The sequence below is a fragment of the Capricornis sumatraensis genome, chromosome 12 (assembly GCF_032405125.1).
Source record: "Capricornis sumatraensis isolate serow.1 chromosome 12, serow.2, whole genome shotgun sequence".
Taxonomy (NCBI): Eukaryota; Metazoa; Chordata; class Mammalia; order Artiodactyla; family Bovidae; genus Capricornis; species Capricornis sumatraensis.
In genome coordinates, this window is record NC_091080.1 from 61,784,746 (window position 1) to 61,798,540 (window position 13,795).

Genomic DNA, 13,795 nt, shown 5'->3' on the forward strand with positions numbered 1-13,795 from the left:
CTTAGAGGAGGGTATGGCAACCCACTCTAGTATTCTTGCCTGGGGAATCCCCATAGACAGAGAGGCCTGGTGGGCTACGGTCCATATGGTTGCAAAGAGTCAGACACGACTGAAATGACTTAGTATGCAGGCACAATAAGGATCACAAGTATTAATAACTTCCTCGGAAATTATTAATGACAAATTCATTAAACAAATATTGAGAGAGTCATTTCCTAGGCAGGTTGATAAGTCTAGGGGTTCCCAAGGAGAGAGGAGTCTGGAATTCTCAAGGAGGAAGAAAGGACAAACTTTTTTTTTTCCTTCTCTACATTCCTTAGGATTATATAATAATAATGTATCCTGCCTGAGGACAGTCTCTGGATTAAACCTTCTGGCTAATTCTGTTATCTTAAAATGTAAAGTATGGGAGTAGGTCTGGTGAGGTCTTTACAACCTCCAGACATTCTTTGGATTCTTTGGAGAGCATATAACTTCATTGCTAACACTAACAAGGGGGTACTCTTTCTGCCCCCTTCTGATGTCTATGTCAGAAGCTTTCTCTATGTCCTTTATACTTTAATAAAACTTTATTACACAAAAGCTCTGAGCAATCAAGCCTTGTCTCTGGCCCCGGACTGAATTCTTCTCCTCCGGGGGCCAAGAATCCTGGAGTCGTGATTCAACAACCTTCCAATATGCTAAAGCATATGAGATTTTTGATGATTACAAATAAAACAGAAACAACTGTAAAATCAGAAAGTGTGAAATTTTAACTATGGCTGATTTAAAATAACCAAGAAAATGAATTTAGGTTGTATATTCTTAGAAGTCCCAAATAACACTACTTAAGGAAAGTGAAAGTGAAGTCGCTCAGTCATGTCTGACTCTTTGAGATCCCATGGACTGTAGTCTACCAGGATTCTCTGTCCATGGAATTTTCCAAGCAAGAGTACTGGAGTGGGTTGCCATTTCCTTCTCCAGCGGATCTTCCTGACCCAGGGATTGAACCCAGGTCTCCTGCATTGCAGGTAGACGCTTTAGCCTTTGAGCCCCACCAGGGAATCCCTACTTAGGGAAGGTCTGCCTAATTGCCAACCTGAAGACCTGGGAAAGAGCAGCATTTCTGTCAAAGCAGAAACAGAAGTGACATTTTGCTTGTTGGGGAGCAGAAGGTTAGAAATACACCACCTTCTCTTTACACAGCTTAGTAACGATTTTCCTTCACTACCATTCCTTCCATGCAAATTCGCTTTTTTGTGATATCCATGTGTGAATTCTTTGCATGATCTGCATTCAAGTGGTCCTGTGAGATGACTGAGGAGTAAATTGTGATGTATACTACATGAAAAGGTCCATGAAGAAGGCAGTGAGGCTGACTTAAAAGATGTTTTCTATTTTTCTCCAATCACCACTTTAGTTTTTAAAAACTAAAGAGTAATCTCTGTATTTTTAAAATTAAAGCCAGAAAGAGGGTCATATTTCTGTATTTACTAGTAGTGTGTGCTGTGTACTTAGTCACTCAGTTTTGTCCGGCTCTTTGCGACCCCATGGACTAGCCTGCCAGGCTCCTCTGGTCCATGTGATTCTCCAGGCAAGAATACTGGAGTGGGTTGCCAAGCCCTCCTCTGGGGATCTTCCCAACCCAGGGATCAAATCCAGGTCTCCCACATTGCAGGTGGATTCTTTACTCTCTGAGGCATATTTCCTAGTGAAATTACTCAAGTCAGCATATTTGTTCACCTTCAAAAAAAGCAAACAGCAACAAAATAAATGAGAACTCTATAATCTTAAATTACCTGATTTAAATTCTTAATTTATATCTGCATTAACTGTAGATTTGGAAAAAAATCCTCATATTAAGACAAATATAGTGACAAATTTAGTAGTATAGATATTAAATATTACCATCAAATTCCAGACTTCTCTATTTTACCATGTAGTCTATATATTTTTAACAATTATTATATATTTTAAAAATATACTGAAATATTAACTACTACTTTATATTTCAGAGAGTCCAAAACACATAAACTACATTATTTTAGGTAGCACTGTAACATCCTAATGACTCCTCTCCTTTCTCTTCAGAAATGAAAACTAAGGTAAGCCCCGCAGGAAAATCACTGTAGGACTTAAGAGTGCATTACCTCGCAAGTCTTCCACCACTTGATCCTGGAACACAAGCGATAAAATCGTCCAGAAAGGACTGTTCATTGCTCTGGATTTGAAGTGGTAAGTTTCCTTCTAGTGCCTCCAATATAGTTGGTGAATGAGAAAGAGCTAAACCCTTTCCAAGAATACCAGAATGGGTTTTGCACACCTGTTGGGTAAAAGAGAACATTTATATTTTATAATATAAAACTTATATCACATGATTGTTTTGCATTTGCACCCAATTTTAGATAGGCCTTTTTTGGGGAAATCGTTTTCTCCTCACGTCCCTGTACTCTGTACAGTAGAAAACTTCCAGCAGGGAAACACTCGGGGTAATACTTCCAGTTTCATTCCGCTCACAAAAGGAAGCGATTTATCTGAGTGTTGCAGGTTAGAGCTAACGCTGCATCTCCCCCTACCCAGGCTCTCCACGTTTTCCTGCATGTGTCACATCCCCGTGTGTCGGGACCAGGGCTCCCCTCTGAAGACAGCTGCAGAGGTTGCCCACTTTCTGTGTCTCCATTACTGGTGGTTCTCTTGGGCAGGCTGTGTCTGTGCTCTTGGGCAGGTGGGTACCAAGGTCTTGACTCAGGCAAAAAGTTGATGGAAGCCTGACTGTGGCTGCACATACACTGCATTAGCCTGTGTAAGGCTTATTAAAGTTAAGGAAAAAGGGCAGATGAAACAGAAATTTTAGCTCTCAACTAGATGAGAAGCACGCCTAACATTTTAGAAAGACTTGCTGTAAGTGCTAAAACTCTAGAAAAATCTTAATGACTGTATAATAAATTTCAAAACAAAATATTTTTCATGGAAAACTATTATATTTCCAGTTCTTTCAATTTCTACAACAGTAACTTCTGCTTTTATGAACCACACAATTTCAAAATCCTAATCTTTAATAACAAACAGACAAGTTAAAATTCAGACTTTGGACAAGTTATTGCTATGTCCTCTTGAGCTAACAAGTTACAGACCACTCCTGAATCAGTGAAAGGTATAAACTGGTGATCAAACGATCTCTTGTAGTTATTATACAATTTAAATAACTCATTAAAATGGGGATTCCTAGGTGACGCAGTGGTAAAGAATCTGCCTGCCAATGCAGGAGATGCAAAGAGGTGTAGGTTCGATCCCTGCATCAGGAAGATTCCTGGAGGAAGAAACGGCAATCTGCTCCAGTATTCTTGCCTGGAAAATTCCATGAACAGAGGAGCCTGGTGGGCTGCAGTCCATGAGGTTGCAAAGAATTGGCATGACTATGCAACTAAGTATATACACACAACACATTTAAATGCTCACCATCTGCCTAACAAGCAATGGGTGTTTAATGTATGTTAGACCATCACAATGACTACCTTACATGCCAAAAAGGTGTGTAATTTGGGACATCACCTTTTTCTTTACAGAAGCACAATAAAGATCTCCTCACATCTGGCCTAAATAACATTCTATAAGCCATAATACCTGGGATGATGAGCTACTTGATGGATTTCCTTAGCTAGAATGCTATATGACACATAGCATGTTCATTAAACATTTTTTTAATTAACTTTTATTTTTGTATCTTAAGATACAGAGATTTAACTTTTCTAAAAGGAAAAACAAAAGCTGGTGGGATTTTAAAAAACATAAGTTTCTTAACATTATTGAGGACACCATGGCTCCCTACAATTAGAGCACAGTGATCAAGATCATGAACTTTGTCACCAAATTGCCAAAGGTCAAACTCTAGACCAGCTGCTCACCAGCTGTGTAATTCTGAGCCAGTTATTTAAGTTGTTTGTATCTCAGTTTCTTTATCTATAGTTAGAATTCCTACTTCATAGGACTGTTGTAAGGACTAAATGATTTTAAAATATAAAACTGTTTGGAATAGTAACTGATAAAGTTAAAAATCATAAATGTTTGTTTTTATTATTACTGCTGTAATCATTTCAGAAAATAAATAACATGTAAACCACTAACTGTAAGTATCAGAAGACCTGGATACCAGTCTCGATCCCCCAGTTAGCTGAATTCTTAATAAATCAAAACTTCTCTGAACTGATATAATTGTCAGATACAAGAGAAAATAGTGATTTCAAAGTGTAACTGCAGAAATAGACAGATAATGTCAACGATATGGCAAACTACTGGAGAAGGAAATGGCAACCCACTCTAGTATTCCTGCCTGGAAAATTCCACAGACAGAGGAGCCTGGTGGGCTACAGTCCATGGGGTCACAGAGTCAGCCACGATTGTGCACATCAGTACAGTATATGGTAAACTATAAAGTTCCTCTATAGATATTATTTCAATTACTATTACTAACATCTTTTTTCTAACTGGTAAATAAAACTTCTTCCAAGATCTAATTTAAATGTCCACCACTGGACAAAACCCTCCTCTGGGCCCTTGGCACTTGGTAGCTCTTCTTCCTCCAGCGGGGCTTACATCTCACTCCAGAGTCAACACCCACCGTGCAGTTCAGTAAGGGCTCATACAGGGGTTGATTCCATCAAGGGGAGCAATTATGAGTTATTTATCTTTATAACTGCCAATTGTAGGATGAAATACTCAACGAATGAGTGCTATGCTCAAGAAAAACAAGGTGGATTTGAGTGAAAATTTGGCTTAAAATTAATGTACAAAGTTTATCCTTATAATTATTGAGGACAATACCTGTAAAGCAGCCTCTTCAAGAATTTCAAGATCCTCCTCTAATTCATTACCTGGTATGTAAATGAAAAGGTTTACCAAAATATATCAATGTTTCATTTAACTTTCGAGTCTTCTGCATTCATACATGTTCTCCAAAAATTTGATATTCCAAATTGAAGAGAACTATTATCATTTTGGAAAAATCTCAGTGGTTTAAATTTTAAAACGCTTATTTTCAGTGTGAATATAAGCTGTAAATCTCAAGACAATACTAAAAAAAGCACCCATCAAGTGTATCAAAAGATAGATATTACATTTATATACACCTTTAAAAGGAAACTGATTATTCAGAACCTCTTTCTTTTTCAGTTATATTACAGAAGAACTTCACCTTTAGTAAACAACAGTTACTGACTGACAGGAAAGCCCAAGACAGTGACTGTATTCTCTAACCATCTTCTGCTTTACTGCTTGATGTAGAACATTTATTGAATTTTCTCTGATAGCTTAATGAGCTTATAAAATATTATAACCAAACTGATACATGTTCAAAGGGAAATATTTGAATTATACAGAAGTGCAGAATAAAAAATTCTGCCACCATCCCCTTTCAAAGACAAAGAGTATCACCAGTTTCCTAGGTATTGTTCTAAAAACTTTGTGTGCAAATAATCATTGTATGTATGTATGTGTCAACCTACATACACGGGAACATACACATATATTTACATATATGTATACAATATGATGTTCAAAAAAATGAACATCATATAATTATATAATCTGGACATCTTTCTTGGCCTGGACATAAAGGTTTACTTTTTTGTTACTGTATTTTAACAGCTACTTACATTTGTTTTGTATAGATATACCATCGCTGATTGAACAGTTCCCAACTGACAAACATTTTGGTTGCTCCTAGGTTTTATAACCACAAGTACTGATATATTAATCTCTTATAATAGATGTTTTTGAGTATTTGTGTAAATATGTGTAAAAATGCTATATCAAAAGGTATATTTATATACAATTTGAATAGCTATTGATGAATTTCCTTCGAAGAGGTTGTACCAATTTCCCTCATATGAATAGAACACAAATGTCTCATTGTCTCCAGTACAGTAAGCAGCTGCCCATGAATATATGTGACTGTTAAATTCATTTTGCTATTTTTAGGATGTTTTTCAATAAACATTCTATTTGTAATTTTGTAACTTTTAAAAAAATCATAAATACCTAGTACAAGATCACACTTACCAATAGGAAGTGCTAGATCCTTTTTCATCAAAGCTGCTGCACAAACCCCACCAAGATTAGCTAGTTCTTTTTCTAACTGAATGACTCCCTGGAGAATTGAAAAAAATCAGATGCTGTAAAAGCTGTCTGGAAGATGCAATTTTTTAAAAATATAAACTTATTTATTTATTTTAATTGGAGGTTAATCACTTCACAATACTATATTGGTTCTGCCATACATCAACATGAATCTGCCACAGGTATACACGTGTTCCCCATCTGAACCCCTCTGCCTCCCGTCTCCCCGTACCACCCCTCCGGGTCGTCCCAGTGCACCAGCCCCAAGCATCCAGTATCACGCATCGAACCTGGACTGGCGATTCGTTTCACATATGATATTATACATGTTTCAATGCCATTCTCCCAAATCATCCCACCCTCTCCCTCTCCCACAGAGTCCAAAAGAATTTTTGAGAGATGATGTGGATTATCAAAAAAATGTGACTTGCATTCCAGCATAATGTTTGAAACGAAAAGGAAGCATGTGTTAGCAGCTAATGGTTAATTAAGAGTGTAAAAGATTCAATATTATGTCTCACATTGGTTATATTGTTTCAGACCAAAAAGTTTTAGACCAACAGCTCATAGTCCAAAGGATTTTTCATTTATTACTTTGATGGAACATGATCACTGTTTCACCTTAACTTTTTTTTAAACAGTACTACTTGAAATCTTTATGACAGATATTAAGTTAGTGCCATTGTGAAATTAGCACCCGTGGCGGATTCATGTTGATATATGGCAAAACCAGTACAGTATTATAAAGTAAAAAAAAAAAAAGAAAGAGAAAGAAAATAAATAAATAAATAAAATTTTCATTAAAAAAAAAAATCACTCAGAAAGATACAGCCACCAACCAGGTTTGGAACAGGCATGATTATACTATGTCTTTAAAGGCTGCGTCATGCTGCACAGACTCTGATCTCTTCACGTATTAAAAACAGCAATACCAGACACAATTCATTTGTACAAAATTAAACTACAAAATAGATTATACACCCTAGCTTAAAATAAAATTTCAGGCTTCTTGAATATATACAGCAAACACAATCCAAGTCAACAGTAGCCCTTAGAAACACAATCTTCCTTAACAGAATAAGAAGATAATTCATTCTCACCTCATCAGGTCCAGGGCTAAACTCATATCCAATTGCAAAACATTTGAAACCATAGAAAGAAGCTTTGTCATCTTTCACATAATCTGATGCAGTCTCCAATGAAAAAAGGGCCTCGTTCCCTAAGAAGAAAAACTAACACTGAGTTCAAAATCGGAAACAACTTTATTAAAATCTCCTTACTTTTATCCATCTCAAGATAGGTAGCAATATAAATCAGGCTTCCTGGGTGGCCCAGTGGTAAAGAATTCATCTGCCAATGCAGGAGCTGTAAGAGACGTGGATTTGATCCCTGGGTAGGGAAGATCTCCTGGAGAAGGAAATGGCACCCCACTCCAGTATTCTTGCCTGGAAAATCCCATGGACAGAGAAGCTTGTTGGACTACATACAGTCCATGAGGTCGCAAAAGAGTCGGACAGGACTTGAACACACATGCGCTAAATAATGTATTTGGTTTTGGGGTTTCTACATTTACTTGAACAAAACTGTGCTAAAAACAACACTGGAAACAATAAAACCATACCAGGTTGTTATTTTTCTTTATGATTTAATTCTCCTTAATCACATGTCCTAAGTAAGTTACATGAACAATCATTGTCAATTATCTGTCAATTACTGAAGTGACCTCTGCATGTAAGTAGCTCAGTTATGTCCAACCCTTTGTGATCCCACGGACTGTAGCCCACCAGGCACCTCTGTCCATGGGATTTTCCTAGGAAGAATACTGGAATGGGTTGCCATTTCCTTCTCTAACTGAGGTGACCTGGATTAGCCTTTTTTCTAAGCTGGAATCTGGCTTTGATCGCTTCACAAACACAGTAGGTCAGATCAGAAGAAAGAAGTTTCTGAACTCCAACTGGCTCTCAGTTTGCAAGATCACAGGATCACTTAACTTACGGTTAAGTGGTTAAAAAAACAACAGACTACAATAACAAATCTGTGGCACCCACCTGGCCACAAATACTCTTCAAGCTTGAAAACAAAGCTTTACATAACTTAGTGGGCTCCATGGATCACTAGCTCTCTTGAAACAAAGAAGTCCTCAGCAACTTTTTAAAATTGAACACTTACTGGGAAAATAAACACCAAATCCAATTTTTTCTATAGTTTGGCCTCAGTATTAACTCTCTGCTTTGGTCAAGCTTCCCTGGCAGCTCAGACAGTAAAGAATCTGCCTGCAGTTCAGGAGACCTGGATTCGGTCCATGGGTCGGGATGATCCCCCAGAGAGGACATGGCAACCCACTCCAGTACTCTTCCCTGGAGAAACCCATGGACAGAGGAGCCTGGAGGGCTACAGTCTATGGGGTCACAAAGAGTCACACGCAACTGAGTGACTGACACACTTTCTTTGGACAAGCTAATCTTTTCTCACAAGATCCTCAGAACAGTCTCTTTTCTAAACCTTGGTCATGTTATGCCCAGTGCCCAGAGAGTCTTCTTCACTAATCAACTGCAATCTAGATACAGAAGAGGTCTTGAAGACATTCTTCCGAAAATTAAATAAACATTTTCAATAGTGTGTCTTTACTAAACATAATTCTCATAAATGCATGTATTTTACCATATAAAACAAAATAAGACAAAAAAAAAAAAAAGAAGAAACTTACCTGGCAACACTAAAACCATAGTAGGCCACCCAGAGGACCCTGAAAATTTCTTTAGTTCTATCCAGGAATTCAGATTGTCATGAACAGCTGTCAACTTTGGTCCATATCCTGAATTCTGAACAGTTCTAATGGGGATCAACAAACGGAGGACGTCTTCTGACTGTGCAGTGCCACACTGAGGGTCAAACTCGAGTGTCATCCACCGCACACACTCTGGGAATGTCACCTGAAGTCAACAGACAAAAGGCCACTCACATAAGAAGAATCAGGTTTTAGCTTCTGGTCTAGTTTAGAAATAGGACATCATACTGGAAAGATGATGCCTTCAACTTACTGTAACATTAATGTTAAGTAAGGAATTAATACTGTAAAATTTTAGGAATTAAGTGACAGGAAACCAAGGTATTAATGGTCAGTATCAACTGTCTCCGCTCTCCCGTTGTAGTATCTATTGTTTTCTATCTAATAAGTGGTTGATACTGCACTGTGTTTAAGTACATACTGATATCATTAAAAAAACAATTACAAAACTGCTTAATTTCTGAAAAAAATAAGCTATCTGATTTTCCTGTGGAAGAGCTTATTTAAATAATAAATTTTCCATTTGAGTCAGTATGCACTTAAGGAATATAGGTAGGTAACTGACAATGTAATTGGATAGGTAATAAAGATACATTGATGGAAATGAATAAATCATTAAAATGTAAGGTTTTAGTCACTTTTAGGTTATCTATCATTCATAGTACCTAATGCAAATGCTTCTTCTCATTAACCAAAAAAACTTTGCAACTTCAAATATTATGAGAATATAAACACACACACTTATACACTTGATAAAAGCCTTGATTTTTATAGTCTTCTATCCTAAAATTTTACTGTATGCAGGAGTTTATGATGGCACATAATTACATGTATTTTTAAGGCCATTTTAAAGTTTCTATCATCATCATAGCAGAAGGAATTCTGTAATTGCAGCAAATTACAGTTAAGCAGGACCACGTCAAGTAGTAAACTATGAATTGGTTGTAGGACATGACATAAACCTTAAGAAATTTCCCAAGTATGATATTAATCTAAAAAAATTTACTTTAGACTATATTTAGTAAAGGATTTTTTATAATCCTTAAATAAAAAGCTCAACTTAGTTCACAGTAACATAAATGTAAATTAAAACTAAACAGGCACCATTTTCCCAACATTCTTCCCATTATATTGGCAGAAGCTTCCGGATTTAAACACATACTCCTGTGGGGAGGCCATGAGAAAATAAGCATTCCCATATATTGTTGGTGGGACACAAAAAGCCATAACTTCAATGGAAGGGAATTGTCAACATCTAGCAAAACTACATATGCATTCACCGTCTGAATCAGCAGCTCCAGATATACCGAGCACAAGGCTCCTCATTCTTTGCTTAAGCCAGCAACCCTACCTCTAGAAGTTTAGTTTGAAGATATGCTTCTAACAATATGGAAACAAAAACAAACCAAAAAACCCCAACCATATGCAGTTTATTCATTGCAAAAAAAGAAAAAAAAGAAAACACCCCACATGCTCACACACCAGACTGGCTCAAAGACTATGATACACCTTGACAACAGTGGAGCACTATGAAGCTGTAAAAAGGAATGCGGATGATCTCTGCAAATGGATATGGACAGATTTTTACACACAGTGTTACTTTTAAAAAGCAAAGTACAAAGTAGTATATATAGTGTGCTATTAAAAAAAAAAAAAAAGAAAAGAAGACTACATCTAAATCAATCTTTCTGATTTTTTTTCCAAAAAAGAATGCAGTAAGGATAAACCATGATACTTACTGGAGTAAAGCAGAAGCAGAGAAGGAAAAGGACTTATAATTCTGAGGATGTTGCTTTACATAATTTTATTTCTGTAGCTATATTAGGATTTCACATAGTTTAAAACTAATATTAAGTCAAGTGGAACAGGGGAAAAACTCATAAAAATTAAGTACAAATAAACAAGACTAACTATATTAAACTAATCATGTAGTCACCTACACATATATATAAAATAAACTACTCCAAACAACTTCTGAATAAAGTACTTTGATTATATTAATGCTAGTCGGGTTAATATCGGAGAAGGCAATGGCACCCCACTCCAGTACTCTTGCCTGGAAAATCCCATGGACAGAGGAGCCTGGCAGGCTGCAGTCCATGGGGTCGCTGAGAGTTGGACACGACTGAGCGACTTCACTTTCACTTTTCACTTTCACGCATTGGAGAAGGAAATGGTAACCCACTCCAGTGTTCTTGCCTGGAGAATCCCAGGGACGGCAGAGCCTGGTGGGCGGCCGTCTATGGGGTCACACAGAGTCGGACACGACTGAAGCGACTTAGCAGTAGCAGGGTTAATATCAAAAACACTGCAAATAAACTGTTTAAGTAGTATTTTTAATTTTTATAGTGGCATACATAGACGAAAATGGTATGAAGAAAATACCTCAGCGGTTTTGACTGGAATTAGTAAGAAGTGCTCAAAAACTGATGAAAACATAGGAAAAGGACACAGAATCTAGTTTGAACAGAATTCCCCTGACCAAATCAACTGAAATTTGAGCATCAGACTGAATGACAGCACAATATTGTAACACTGAGCAAAAAGAGAATCTCTGAGTACATACTGGTATAAACACATGCAATAAATATATAAATGAACACACTTTTTAAAGCAGAAGGGGTGGGAAACTCTCCTTTACAACAGAACACCAGCTGGGGGGAAAAACAGAATTAGAAAGCCACCGTCTCGCAGCCACCATAGCAGTAAATGATTTGGGTAAGAATAACCAAAGTGAAAGTGAAGTCGCTCAGTTGTGTCCGACTCTTTGCCGACCCCATGGACAGCAGCCCACCCGGCTTCTCTGTCCATGGGATTTTCCAGGCAAGAATACTGGAGTGGGGCGCCATTTCCTTCTCCAGGGGATCTTCCCAATCCAGGGATCGAACCCAGGTCACCTGCATTACAGATAGACAGATACACAGACCTATATTACAGATAGCTTTACCGTCTGAGCCACCAGGGAAGCCCTAGAATAACCAAATGGTGCTAAAATTTGTTGAAAGACAGTATTTTTTTACACAGTCTCTAACTCATGGATATCTACCCATAGACATTTTCAAAGGAAAAAAAAAAAGATGCTTTTTTTTGGTGGAACTGTCACCTTAATCAAGTGACTAAGTACTTCCTGATGGGATACACTGAGGAGAACACGACAGGTTGCCACCCAAAATGCACAACCTGAGTCTAATCATTAAAGAACAATCAATGAAATACAAATAAAACACTGATTGTATTCTTCAAAAACGCCAATATCATAAAAGATGAAGAGAGGCTGAGGAACTCTTTCAGATTAAAAAGACAGAAGTGGCCTAACAACTAAATCCATGTTTGAATCGGAGAGGATCCTGTGCGTGCGTGCTAAGTCACTTCAGTTGTGTCTGACTCTCTGCGACCCCGTGAACTGTAGCCCACCAGGCTTCTCTGTCCATGGGATTCTCCCAGCAAGAACACTGGAGTGGGTTACCATTTCCTTCTCCAGGGGATCTTCCTGATCCAGGGATTGAACCTGCATCTCCTGAGGCACCTGCACTGCTGGAAGATTCTTTACTGCTGAGCCACCAGGGAAGCCCAGTCTGGGTTTAAAAAAATTCTATGAACACCGATGGGAAAAAGGGCAAATGTTCAAACCACAGCACTTTGAAAAAATGGCAGGTTTCAGATTGAGGCAGAAATGTGTAAGCCTCTTACAACATCTTATACCAGAGCCTATAACATCTTATACCAGACAGTAAGGATGCTACTGTCCTTAAGGATGACTACAGGGGGTGTGTCTAAAGGACTCAGGAGGAGTCTATCAAAAAAACACACAGTCCAATTTCTTAAATAAAATTCAAGGAAACAAAAAACAGAGAGATGGAAGGGGAACAATAGATTAAAAGAGACTTAAGAGACACAACCAATCATAATGTATGAATCTCATTTCGATTCTAATTCAAATATTTTTAAATGTACATATACAACAACATGAAGGAATTATTAGTTTTTTTTAAGAGTGACAAAGACATTATTTTTTATAGGTCCTTACATTTTTAGAGATACAAAAACATCCATGAATATGCTTTAAAACTATATTGTTACTGTTTAGTCACTAAGTCACGTGTGATTCTTCTGCAACCCAGTGGACTGTAGCCCTCTGTACATGGGATTTCCCAGGCAAGAATACTGGAGTGGGTTGCCATTTCCTCCTCGAAGGGATCTTCCTGACCCAGGGATCAAACCCACATCTCCTGCATTGTCAGGCAGATATTTTACCAATTAACCACCTGAGAAGCCCTTAATACAATATGAGAAGGGACAAAGAGAGTGGGGAATAAATAAGAGTTTGACCAATAGTTGATCACTGGTAACTGGGATGATGCACAAATGGGCTAAACTACACTGGTGCATCTTTTCATATGTTTACCATATTCTACAACAAAGAGCTGAATATTTTACAAATGGTAAAGAATACACCTGCCAATGCAGGAGATACAAGAGACATGGGTTGAATCCCTGGGTTGGGAAGATCCCCTGGAGTAGGAAATGGCAACCCACTCCAGTGTTTTTGCCTGGAAAATTCCATGGGCAGAGGAGCCTGGCAGGTTATAGTCCTTGGGGTCACGAAGAATTGGACATGACTGAGTGACTGAGTACCAAAATGTAAACTTATAATTAAATTAAGTGGACTTTCTCTCCCTTAATTTAAATGATACAATTTAGAAAGCAAGGAATAGGATTTTGAGTACTCTATAAAAACATTATATATATTTTATATGTACATTTTAACATTGTGTGTAGTATTATAAATCCTGCACTGGGTATATAAATTTTCAGAGATCAGGCTGTGGTACAAACAATATCAGTCCAAAAAAATTGATTTTCATTTATTATTTTTTAAATTTTTTACTGAATTTGTTACAGTATTCCTTCTGT

General features: G+C 37.5%; 1 protein-coding gene across 1 annotated transcript in view; it reads right to left on the minus strand.

The window, feature by feature from the left end:
* The window catches only part of MYCBP2 (MYC binding protein 2), a 265,188-nt gene that overhangs the window by 91,292 nt on the left and 160,101 nt on the right, over positions 1-13,795 (minus strand). The window contains exons 41-45 of the mRNA XM_068984559.1: positions 8,801-9,026; positions 7,194-7,312; positions 6,037-6,124; positions 4,801-4,850; positions 2,130-2,302 (exon numbers count right to left, since the gene is read on the minus strand). Coding sequence (XP_068840660.1) covers positions 2,130-2,302; positions 4,801-4,850; positions 6,037-6,124; positions 7,194-7,312; positions 8,801-9,026 — 656 coding nt within the window. The remainder of the gene's footprint in view (positions 1-2,129; positions 2,303-4,800; positions 4,851-6,036; positions 6,125-7,193; positions 7,313-8,800; positions 9,027-13,795) is intronic.